At 43.5% G+C, this 11,815-nt stretch overlaps 1 protein-coding gene across 7 annotated transcripts in view; it reads right to left on the reverse strand.

Moving 5' to 3' along the window:
• Positions 1 to 11,815, reverse strand: part of NRP1 (neuropilin 1) — a 139,998-nt gene that overhangs the window by 16,331 nt on the left and 111,852 nt on the right. For 4 of the 7 annotated variants that reach the window (XM_081820842.1, XM_081820837.1, XM_081820838.1 and 1 more), the window contains exons 11-12: positions 8,763 to 8,867; positions 4,308 to 4,367 (exon numbers count right to left, since the gene is read on the reverse strand). In XM_081820842.1, the coding sequence (XP_081676968.1) occupies positions 4,308 to 4,367; positions 8,763 to 8,867 (165 nt within the window). The remainder of the gene's footprint in view (positions 1 to 4,307; positions 4,368 to 8,762; positions 8,868 to 11,815) is intronic. The other 3 variants (XM_081820843.1, XM_081820839.1, XM_081820840.1) reach the window with 1 other exon arrangement.

An 11,815-nucleotide genomic window follows, 5' to 3' on the forward strand; every position in this document is an offset into this window, starting at 1 on the left:
GGCTTGGAATTTGTTTTCGGTAATCTGAAGCTAATAATTAAAATAATCTTAAAGATAAAATTCTCATGCTTCAGTCAGTCCTACTCCTCCCCCCATATAAAATTAAACACACAAAGCAGCTGTTTTCTCTAATGAAGGGAGGTCACTGCTTCTCATTGAGTTTAGGTAGTCCACAAGATGGCAGCATTGAAACGGAGAGAAAGGTGCCTAGGGCACCTTGCCAGTTAATCTTGAACATGTCTCAAAACCATTCGTATGTACAATAAGGGAAGTATAGTGTCGTACGCTGTATTAGGGTCAGGCTGAGATCAGATCTTGTTTTGATCTTTTCTTTAACTTTGTCCGTGTTTAACACGACAGGGCTTGCTTGCGTTCTTCTGGGAGCCCGGTCGCCATGGCCCCCTCCCCCACTTTAACAATGGCAGTAGGGATTTTTATGGGAAGATTCATTGAATAGATAAGGATGATTTACTTTGCATGTTTCGCTTCCAAGGAACCCTTTGCAAACGCTAATGTAGAATTTTGGAAGGAATGCACCATATGCATTGTCAAAATGGAGCAGGATGGACTCCCCCTTCTGGTGACAATAAGACCTCCCAAAGGTGCGCAGAGCTAGTTTGGGAAAGTCACTCTAGTGAGCCACATGACGTGTCTAAGGTGAGTACTTTCGGTGAGTGCAGAAGGGCTGTATTTCACAGCTATGGTGTCACCGGAGAGATATATTTCATGTCTCGTCTATCATAACCATGAAATAGGGCTTCTTAAAGCATGAGAAACCCTCTCCAAAATTTACCACACTTTTGAGCAGCAAGATTGAATTATGCAGATGAACTATAGTCAATTGAACAGTGCCTGAATGGTTGAGCAACCTTGGATGTCAGCACCCATGAACCTAGAATGTACTGTTGCATAATCTCCTGTTAGAAAGTGTTAATATTGGAAAATGTTAATACGTGTGTGGTTTTGGGTTTCCTCCTTAAAATGTAGTTTATAAGACGTGCACATGCAGGAGGGCAGCCAGCCATTACAGCACACACATTTCTGGTTGTATTTCTGGCTAATACATTAAATTTATCGTACAGTATAGAAACCACACCATGCATTATTTTGGCTCTTAATATTCTGGTGATATCATAAAATCTATGAGTTTGGATGTGTTGCTAATGACCAGGACATAGGACAGCCTTGTTTGAGAGGAGGGCTCAAGCATTTCTGCAGCTGTCCTGAGTGACGGTCCACGTTGATCTTCTCATGTGTTCTCCGATCCTATGACTGTAACAAGGGGATCTGCTCTAACCTTTTGTATTTTACTACCCTTTCATCTTCTTGTCCCGATCATATAATCTACGGCAATCTTGTTAATTTAAAAGAACTATTCTTTTTTTTTAACCCATGCATATGGTGGGGGAGGAGTGTGGGGTGAGAAGATGTTGACAGTTCAGGGCTGGCCAGAAAGGCTATGAGACACGTAAAACACACACAAACATTTATAGGGAGGAGAAAGAAAGAAAGAGAGACAGAGAGGAAGAAAGAAGGAGAGAAGCAGAAGAGAAAAGAGGAGAGAGAGAGAAAGAAAGAGAAAAAACGCAAACCGAGGAATGAAGTAAGTATAGAGGACTAGTGACCTTTCAGTCTTCAAAATATTACCCAGGCCCTGTGGCTGCACAATTCTTATTAAATTCATTGGGAATAATCTGGCTAAATCCCTTCTTGACTCTTAAAAATAGCAGGAAACAATATTCTGAACTTAAAACAAATTTATAGCCGCTGTGCGCCGGCCCCAGCTGCGCTTGTGGAAACTATCCTGCCCGCATTTGAATCATTAGCACCATATATGCACAAGGATTTAATTTTGGAACCCGGTATTCAAAACTTCTTTTGAGGATGTTAACTAGCTTACTCTCGGACGGGTCTTTCAGTCCAAATAAGTGGAGATGCTTAGGCCCATGCAATCATAGGTTACGAATCGACCCTGAGCTGTTCTAGGAGTGTTTGAAGATCCTCAGAGCGTGAGACCTTTCAGTGGGGCGAGCTGGCTGGAAAATGCAGGGTTTCTCCTCATTTTCTGGCAGAGCATTAATAGGCTTTGATGCATTTGATCACAACCCAGACAGTATCTGAGTATTATAGGCCCACTGAGTTTATGATATTGATAAGAATCCTGAAAAATGAAATCTTAAGACTTTACTTGAGTCTATAATGGCTTCAGCAAAATCAGATTAGATGAAAGTTTAGGGGTCCAATTTGCTGCTTGTAAATATGCCTGGAGAATCTGAAACCCGCAGAAGAGAGTGGATCAAACTATCAGAGAGGTGGGTCCCACCCTGGGTGAACAGCTCAAAGTTAGGCTTAACCTCAGACTTGATACGCAGGGCCTCGAGAACTGCTCTGAACACTGGCTTAGCCAGATGGTGACAATGAACAGAGCTCCTCAAAGAAGGTCAGACGGTCCATTATCCACAAAGACTGGGAGACAGGTTCATGACTCAGGCAATGAAAAAATGAGAAACCAGGGTGATTTGGAAAGGACTCTGGGCTGACCGTGGAACTCAAAACCGGAGCAGACCCCTTCTATCAGTAAGCTCTGCGGTTTGACATGAACTGATTCAGATGGTGGTGGCCATGGGTCTTCCTGATTTGGGATTTGTCCGTCTGCGCTCTGACCACAGTACACCCCACAGGATGGCTGGTCCTTGAACTCACACACAAACCACATGTGTTCACAAAGTCATTGCTGACTTTCAACGTCCAGGGGGAATTATTCCACTTTGGAATCTGGTGTGTACCTTTCTCTTGTCTCCAGAGCTGTTGCTCAACTTTCAGTTTTTCAATGATCCCTAGCTCTTTTGATAGGCAAGAAGAGAGAAGAGATAAGACAAGTTCGCTGGCAGCTTTAGAGGGGTTTTAATTAACTCTCTGGCAAGAGAAAAAACTAACAGGGCATTTAACACGTTTGTTAGGTTACTAGAACTTCAGTTTGTCACCTCAGCCCTCTTCCTTATGACAGAGGATCCCAGACAGCCAGCCAGTGGGTACTCCACAGAGAACCACCCGAGAAGGCCCAGGACCCTCAGGGAAGGCAGGAAGTGAGCGAGAGGCCGGACTCCTGAGGGTCCATGCAGGGTGACGGTGCAACCCTGAAGCCCATATCTTAGACCTCAGAAAGAGTGTCCTTTGGACTACAGTGTTTTCTGAATTAAGGGGAACAGATAGTCCTTTGTTTCACCTTTTGGTAGCTGGGGGTGTTTGAACCGTGGGGTCACAGGAATTCTGTCAACCTGAGCCCACCACAGGGAAACTCAGGGTTAAGTTCAACCATAGAGAAGTTTGTTTTGCAGTTTAATCAGGTCAACGGTGACAGCATCCTTTAAGGAAGCATACTAATTAGAGTAGCCCTTTCTACTTTCTGCCTCGCTGGGTGGTGTCATACTGTTGAGGAAACACTGATATACACCACACACCCCATTAATAAATGACTGTGGAGGCCAAGGCTCAGTGAGCTTCGATAAAGGAAATGGGAGAAGCTGGAAAACTGACCTGTTCACCTTACTCTAATGATTAACTTTAAAGTATTTAAAACCTCTGATTGCTTGCACTGACGATTTCCCTTCGTGTGTGTCTGTGGGGAAGAATTTTACCGAATACCAACAAAATACAAAAGGCGGGGGAGGCTGCCTTTTAGCTGCGGCCAGCCCCTGGTAAACAGCAAGCCACGGGTTTGAAAAGTCATTAGGCTTTTCTATTAACAAAAGGATGCGGAGGTGCTGCTCCCCAGGGCGCCGCTCTCCCCGCGCACAATCGCAGCCGTGGCTTCCGCACCCCATTTCGTGGCACGCCCACTGGAAACGCTGTTGTCAAACTGCCAACTCCGTGGCAGGCAAAACTGACAAACTTTGCCTGTCTCGGTTTTGCAGAATTGTGATGAAAATAAATAGTCAGGCTGCTGCCTGTGAGCTTTCCTTCTCTCGGAGTTTGCAAACACAGTCCATGTCCTAGATGTGCTGCGTTAAACAAAGTATGTTACCCAGTTCCTTCCTCCGAGAGCTGGGATTGTCACCATTTGGCAATTACTGATGGAGAAGGAAACCTCACTCCCTGCTGCATATACATGTGGATGAAAGGAAAGCAATATTTATGGCTCATGCTTGGAGACCAGATGCTGCGTGGCATCTCTCTTCTAGGACTTTGAGAGAAACTGAAATTGAGAAGCGCGGCAATGCACTACTTGGGGGTGGGGGGCGGAGAGGCGCACGTGAAATCTACCCCATATTCTGTTTTTTTGTTGTTGTTGGGTTTTTTTTTGATACCTGATTGTATGGTGCTGTCTATTATGGTTGGCTTTTCTGTGGCCAGCACAGTGGTACCGCCTGAAAAACAAACAAACAAAACAGTAACATACGAAAATCAGAAAAAGGAAGCATTGTGGATAATACACAGTAAAGAAATGCTCTATGCTGACGTACATCTGTTGGAGGCAAACTTCTCCGTAGAAACTCCTTCCTTTAATTCCGCCTGTGGTAATCGTTTTACTTAGATTTTGCCCACCACAAGATCAAGCGCAAATAAACCACGATGTTTTACTCAACACATGTATTCCTAAAAGCATCCAGGCGGTATGGAGAGTCTCAGGCTTCCTTCCAAGGGCATTCCCTGATTCCCAGGTTAAGCGTGCTACACAACTGTACCCATGAAAAGCAAAAGCCTCCACACATCCTCAGTGACTTGGGAATTAAACTAGACCCGGGCCTCTGAGCTTCAAATAGTTTCCCAAGGTCTCAGATGCACACGCAGGGCTGCTCCCCACAATCTATTTTAAAAACTGAAGGTTTAAGTGGGTGGTAGCAGTTCCTCCTTTCTTTAGCTGCTTGGAGTTGTTTGCTTTTCCCAAGGACAAATATTCTGCCCAGCATGTGATTTGGACAAGCTGCACAAAAAGGCAAGAGCAGAAACCCTGCCTCACAGGCCCAGAGCACTGGAAGATGGCACAAATAACCTCCTGAACATTGTCCGCTTCCAATCAGTTGGGGTTGACTCTGGGATTCCTGGTGAGGGAACCACGTGACAATTTAGCTTCACCCTCTTTTGTTCTGCATCTTGGCACTTCCATTTTCTGCTCCTCTTCATTAAACCTCTGTGTTTTTGTTTTTTTTAGATTTTATTTATTTATTTGACAGAGGGAGAGAGCACAAGCAGGGGGAGCGGCAGAGGGAGAGGGAGAAGCAGGCTCCCCACCGAGCAGGGAGCCCGATGCGGGGCTCGATCCCAGGACCTTGGGATCATGACCTGAGCCGAAGGCAGACACCTAACTGACTGAGCCACTCCTGTGCCCCTAAACCTCTGTTTTAAAGTAGTGTTCTTGAACTTGCCAACCATAAGAATCACCTGAGGGCCTGTTGAAGCTGTGGTTGCCAATCCACTAATCCTCCTCAGACCTCACTGAACCAGAATCCGAGGTAAGGCCTTGAAATCTGAATTTTTGAAAGTTTCTCAGGTGAGTCTTAGAACCCATTAAGTGTGGGAGACGCTGGTGTGCTGTTTATTACTTAGGTGTTTGAGAAAGCCATTTCTCCTAGCGTGTACCTGCTATGGTCCGAGATCATCTATTTGTTGCCCTAAGAGATAAAGCCCTGGGTAGACTCGGGGGCAGGGCATGCGGTGGGCTCCTGAGTATCACAGAACGCTGTCGAGGTCGTTCTCAGGTGCCATCGTACACCTCCCAATAGTACCGTTCAGTCAAGCTCTGTGATCATCTCTATTCTGGCCGGGTCTTCGTTTTACCCTGTGGCTTCCACAGATCAGAAATCATCCAGATTGTGAATCAGAGAGCTGTAAAATCGTGCTCTTGGGATGGTAGGAAGATTTTGGAGCTAATCGACTGCAGCACCAAGTCATGTTACCCTTGCTTTCCCAGTAAATATGCTGGATGAGTGGTCACACGTGTGTGTGGCCTGAATGAGGCAGGTGCTAGGAAGAAGGAATTATATATATTATGGGTTAAGAAGGTGAATCTATAATGGCAGAATTGGAGGGAGGCCAGAATACATTAGCGTTCTGTTCCTAGTGGTCTTATGGGAGAAAGACTCAAGGTGAAAATTCACTTTTTAAAACCGATATGCATTATCAGTTTTGTTATAGGTTGGGAGCCAAATTCCACTGTTGGGTATGCACAGATCCAATGTGAAATTTGGCCTCCTGGTGCCTTTGAAACCAATTGTATTATCTAATGACTTCAAAGGCATTTGCAAATGAGTAACTTCAGGGATGAATTTTCACCTTGGCAAGCAAGTACCGGAGAGTGAAATCTCTCCTCATTTCCATGCATTCGGTACAGTTCACCTGGAATTCAGTGTTGTTTGTAAGTAATGAGCATTTTGCTACAATACTTATTTCCCACTATATTCAAAGCGGTCACCCCAGGAGGAGAGATTAAAGTGACACCATCTGCGTGAAGGAACCAAACACCACCTCGCGAGAGGGCATTCATCCTCCTCTCCACCTTCCCTCCTCTCAGGGTTAAAGTGAAGATGTTTTTACTTTGGCTCCATTACACTCAACGTGCCAAGTCTGAGGCTCTGACGGTGGAGCCTGGGACGGAAGGAGCAAGAAGGCTGCAGAGCTGTGTGTGAGCCTAGGACGTGAGCTGCTCCCATGCGAGAGGATATCTGGGTGACCGGAGGCTTTTGCTCCTCACAAAAACGATTACATATGAGCACACCCTTTCTCAGAGGATAACCCATAGCTCCATAAAACAAAATAAGTAAAAAAACAAAACAAAACAAAAACAAAGACAAAGACAAAACCCAAGTTGGCTGTTAATGCAGCAAATGAAGTTGAAACATGAGATTCCTTCTGAAATCACCTCTTCTTAATGGGGGCGTGGAGCGGGCATTAACACGACCTCTGGAAATTCTTCATATATGTATGTATTTATAGAAATAGACAAATGGGCATGGTTTTGTTTTTTTGTTTTTTTTTTGCCATGGTAATACATAAAAAAATAATTAGAACTTTTTTCTATCTAACCAGTAAATGATTTTAAATGCTATAGATAAACTATAACCTTGTACTTTTAGAGGACTGTCAGTGTTTCCACCATAAATGACCCATTTTCTGTGGTGTGTTACTCGTTGCCATACATAATTTGCTCCAGGCTAACATACTTGCCCTGTTTCATTCAAAGGCTTTAGTTTCAATTGATTCAGTCATGAACTGATGCAAAAATGAGAAGGTTGGTTGTTCTGATATGAGGAGTAAATCTGAGGCTTTGTTTCTAATCAATATTAACTGACCACTTTAGGGTTTATAAAGAAAAGAACCTCTCCACAAGAGGGCAATTGAAAGGGTATACTGTGATGACTATAGTCGTTCCTTTTTATGAGGAATTTCACTACGGATGTGTGACAGGGTCCACAGAAGGCCTGAGGTCTGTGGCAGGGTGTTTACAAGCAATCCTGGGAAGGTTCCACAGGACCTGGTTCACAAAATGGTACTCTGTTCTTAACTCTAGCTGTAGGGTTTTCAGCTTGAACTTGACATCTCACAAAGAAAATGCCTCTGCATTAATTAATTTTTGTGGCTTGTGGCTACTTACATACAAGATTCGTTTTCAAAAGCCCATGGTAACATTTACTGGACCTATGACTGTAGGCGATTATCCTGGAAATTTAGAGGGAGGCAGCCTTAGGAGCTGGGATTTAAATGGGAACCTGGTTCATGGTACTAAATTTCTGAGCTAGATTTGACCCCTTATTCTATCTGAGTGCCAAGCTCTCTCACTCCTTCAGAGGAGAGCTTTTGAAGTAATTGGAAATGTACTGTGGGACGTTTCCTTGCAGATTTTACATTAATGCATTAGCCAATAACATGGCGAGGTTACAAAGTTACATGGTAACACCTTTAGTTTCGCCCATGGAAATTAATTATGTGGGCTCTCTGAGTCCCTTCTGGGTAAAAATACAGACCTGCAGCCAAGGGCTCATGTTTAATCTAAAATGAGAGTCAGGTGCTAGATGGAACCGCATTTTGACTCAGGTGGCAGTAAAGGTCCCACAGCGCCTTTGGCCACAATAGGGTGAAAATCCTACTGCCTTGGCCCATTTCCAAGTGGTACAATCCTATTTCCCCCCTTGTCTAATATTTCCTCTGCCATTCCAAGGAGAAGAGAAGGTCACTCTCTAGCTCTTAGGGTTTTAGAATGTTATGGAGTAATACTCTAAATGAATTAGTGAGGTATTTGGCACCCACCATCCCTGATACATTTGCTAGTTATTTCTGATGTGAAATAGCAACTAATTCTGCCTTTGTAAATTTTAATGTAACAGGATTTACAAAATCCTCACTTAAAAGCAGCATTTCAAATATAAGCCCAGTTTCATCAATTCGTTGGGTAAAGGTTCCTCTCAAGACATTTTACCCTTGTTAGAAAATGAAAATAAACAATCTAAAGTGTGTGGTTATGTATGGGTCGTGCGTGTGTTCTGGGGCAGGGGTTTGAAGATGAGGATGAGTTGAGCGCATTTAGCCATGGTGGAGAAATTCTTACTCGATGAAGACCATCCTAGCCTCTGGCTCTGAAAATGGCTCAAATTATTGTTTTGAATGGTGGTGGCAGGATAGCAGGAGGGAAGGAAGATGCCAGCCACCACCCCGACCATGGCCACGGCCGGGAGGAGTTACGCAAACACACAGAGACATGAACTAGCCGGTCTCAACCGCAACGTGACTGAAATGGCACAGCAATGGGATGAAGATGGTTTCTGCACCTGTGAGCTGGAAGTCATCACCTGTTCCACTGTGGCAGTTGGCCTGGTCGTCATCACATTCGTCCACCAGGTTCCCGTTGGGAGTGGTCGGTCCAGCTGTAGGTGCTGCAACAAGATCCAAGGGTTATGATCTCACACCTCTGCAATGTATTCGCAGGGCTCTGGCTAGGGAATCCACTAATGCCTTTGCAGAAAACTCCAATCCGTGGTAAGAAGGCCACGAGCATGGTTTGCCTCTCTTTCAGGAGCTAAATATACTTGGATTTGGCAGAATGCATTGGGGACTGCTTTGTTTTAGTATTTGATCTGTATCTGCCGAGGAGAGTTGGCAGCCCTAGCATTTTATACATTGCTATCTACATAAACATCCTTTTTCTGAAAAGTGCTTGAATTCTCTCACTGGTTATTTATTCATGACCCTGGAATTGAGAACGTTGATGATAGAGATTCTGCTTCAACTGTTTCTCCTTTTGTTTTCATTGTGCTAGAGAACTCGCTTGTCATGAACTCTTTTACATTCTTAGTATTTGCTAAGCTGGTATTATAATTTTTCCCTAAAAGGGAGTCTCAAGATTCTCTTTTAGTACAATATTGTTCTTTTTTTTCCTAATTGTTTTGAGTGACTCCATTTCCCTCAACTTGGGATTCCTCCTCTCCTGTGCAGGTGTTTGAGAGGAGCTGTCTTAGATATCCTGGGGTCATTTTCCCTGAGCCCCCGGGGGGTTGCATTCCACCCCTGGCAGGTATTCTTGTATCTTTGAGTTGGCAGTTGAAAGGTAGGCAACATTAATCAAAGACTGCTTTTGAAGTTCTTTAAATTAGTTTGGTCTATTATTTTTCAGCCTGTTACTCATTCTTGCAATCTGTTTAATATTTTACAGTTTTCGGCATTCCATTTCACTTTACAAGACTTGAGATAAGGTACAGCGCTCTTGATGTCTGAGAACCAGACAAGATACTGGGAGCGGGGGGTTGGGGGGGCCTGTTCTCTGAGAGCTTCTGGCCGGTAGGAATGCATCGGTAACGGCTTCTTTCTCAATAAAAATTGGATACTCTTTGTTATTGTGCTTAATTACTGAGCAGAGTTATGACAAATATAGAAATGTAGCTAGTTTCAACTTCCCCAACTGCCCAGAACACACACCAATAATAACTAGGAAATCACCAATAATAACTAGGGAGAATGTGCATACCATCTAGGCATCCAATGTAGACTTTGTAAAATGTCTACACACACATTCTGGGCTCTACTTGTCACTATCACTGGATCAAGGGAACCCTCCCTGGCAATCCAGATGCTGGTCTTAACTAAGTTTTGTGCCACTTTTAAGTATTTAAAACTCTATTCATCTGCATTCCTTATGGTATTTATTGGGGAGGAGATCCTCATTGGAAGAGGCCCAGGGTAGGACCTGGTTTAAATTGAAAAAGTAGAAAGTGAATAATTTTTATTTCCCAATTTTACTACTTGAATATATTTTCTCTTCTGTGATTCTCTAATTGTTTCTCATAAATGCTAGCCCAAAGTAGGATGGACACGTGTGCAAGGCTGAGTTGTAGCCCCCCCTCTTTCTGTATCACTCTAGGTGTCTTTCAGAGCATGAGGCACAGAGCAGATATTTATTAAGGGCCTGTTAATTGTTTTTAAGGAAGAAAACAAAAACAAAAACAAAAAAACCCTCCCTTTCACCAATTGTGTCAAAAAGCTTTGACATGACTTTCCCCAGATGCTGGCTTCTCTTATGGCTCAGGGCAACTTCCTCACTTTTGTGAGTGCTTGGGAACGCTTGCAGCAAATCTCTTCACCAGCCATTTCCACCTCGCTACAGAGTTGACACTGGCAAACTTTTTCAGTCTTTTCAACCAACCATTCATTCCACCTCTTAAATCAGTGCTGCTGTCCAGAATCCAGGCTAAGGACCTGCCTCATAGCAGCAGACTCCCTTTTCCAGATGAGCACATTTCTCAGCCAATGGAATGAATATGTCTGCAACTGGTTCAATCTGCCCATCCCTTCTTTTTCTCGGTATCTTTGCCAAAGTCCTGGCACATAGTCATTCTTAGTCTGTGTTGATAGTGACTGGATAATTCAGAGGTCTGAGACATGACTCCAGATATAGAAACAACTACACAATAAAGAATGGGAGATAATGGCCTGCTTTAAAATAAATACATACGAAAGTAGCTATGAATTATTCACTAGTGTGGTGATTTATAGCTTAAGATTCTCTAGTGCATAAGAAAAGTTTTATGATGTTTAATGTGCTCAAGAATGTAATTATATTTGGGTAGCTCAAAACACAAATAATTTTGAAACCACAAGAAGGTGATATTAAAAAGCATTCTTCAAAACAACCATGAGCATATGCTCAATTGATTAACATCTGGGTACCAACAATAGCCATCCTTTGAGCTAACCTGAAGAAAGACCTTTATGGGGATGGAAAAGTTGGTTACTCATTGATGCCCAAATCTAAGGCAGATGGGAATTCTAAGGCACAAAGCATTAGATGGTACAATAAACAAACACAGCATTGGTTTTTTCAAACATTCCTCTTACGTATTATGTGATAAAAAGGCAGAGCTGCGTGCAGTTCTGAGGTCAGCGTGTGAAATGAATTTGTCCTTGGTATGACTTTCATATGATAAGTGTATGCAGTAATATCCTTAAACGGATCTCACCGCACATTCAGACGTATTATCTCATGTAAAGTTTTGTTTCTCTGCAGCGGCCTAAGAAATTCATTCAAGGTAATGCTGGTATTTTAGTCTATCAAATGCTCCTTCCCACTAGTATGTGATGTAGTCACCACTGCAGACATAGAGGGCTAAACAACACTTAAAAAGTCAAAGGAGGGGCGCCTGGGTGGCTCAGTTGGTTAAGCGACTGCCTTCGGCTCAGGTCATGATCCTGGAGTCCCGGGATCGAGTCCCGCATCGGGCTCCCTGCTCGGCGGGGAGCCTGCTTCTCCCTCTGACCCTCCCCCCTCTCATGTGCTCTCTCTCTCTCATTCTCTCTCTCAAATAAATAAATAAAATCTTTAAAAAAAAAA

Source organism: Leptonychotes weddellii, chromosome 5 (genome assembly GCF_054177405.1).
Source record: "Leptonychotes weddellii isolate Sample4059 chromosome 5, ASM5417740v2, whole genome shotgun sequence".
Lineage (NCBI taxonomy): Eukaryota > Metazoa > Chordata > Mammalia > Carnivora > Phocidae > Leptonychotes > Leptonychotes weddellii.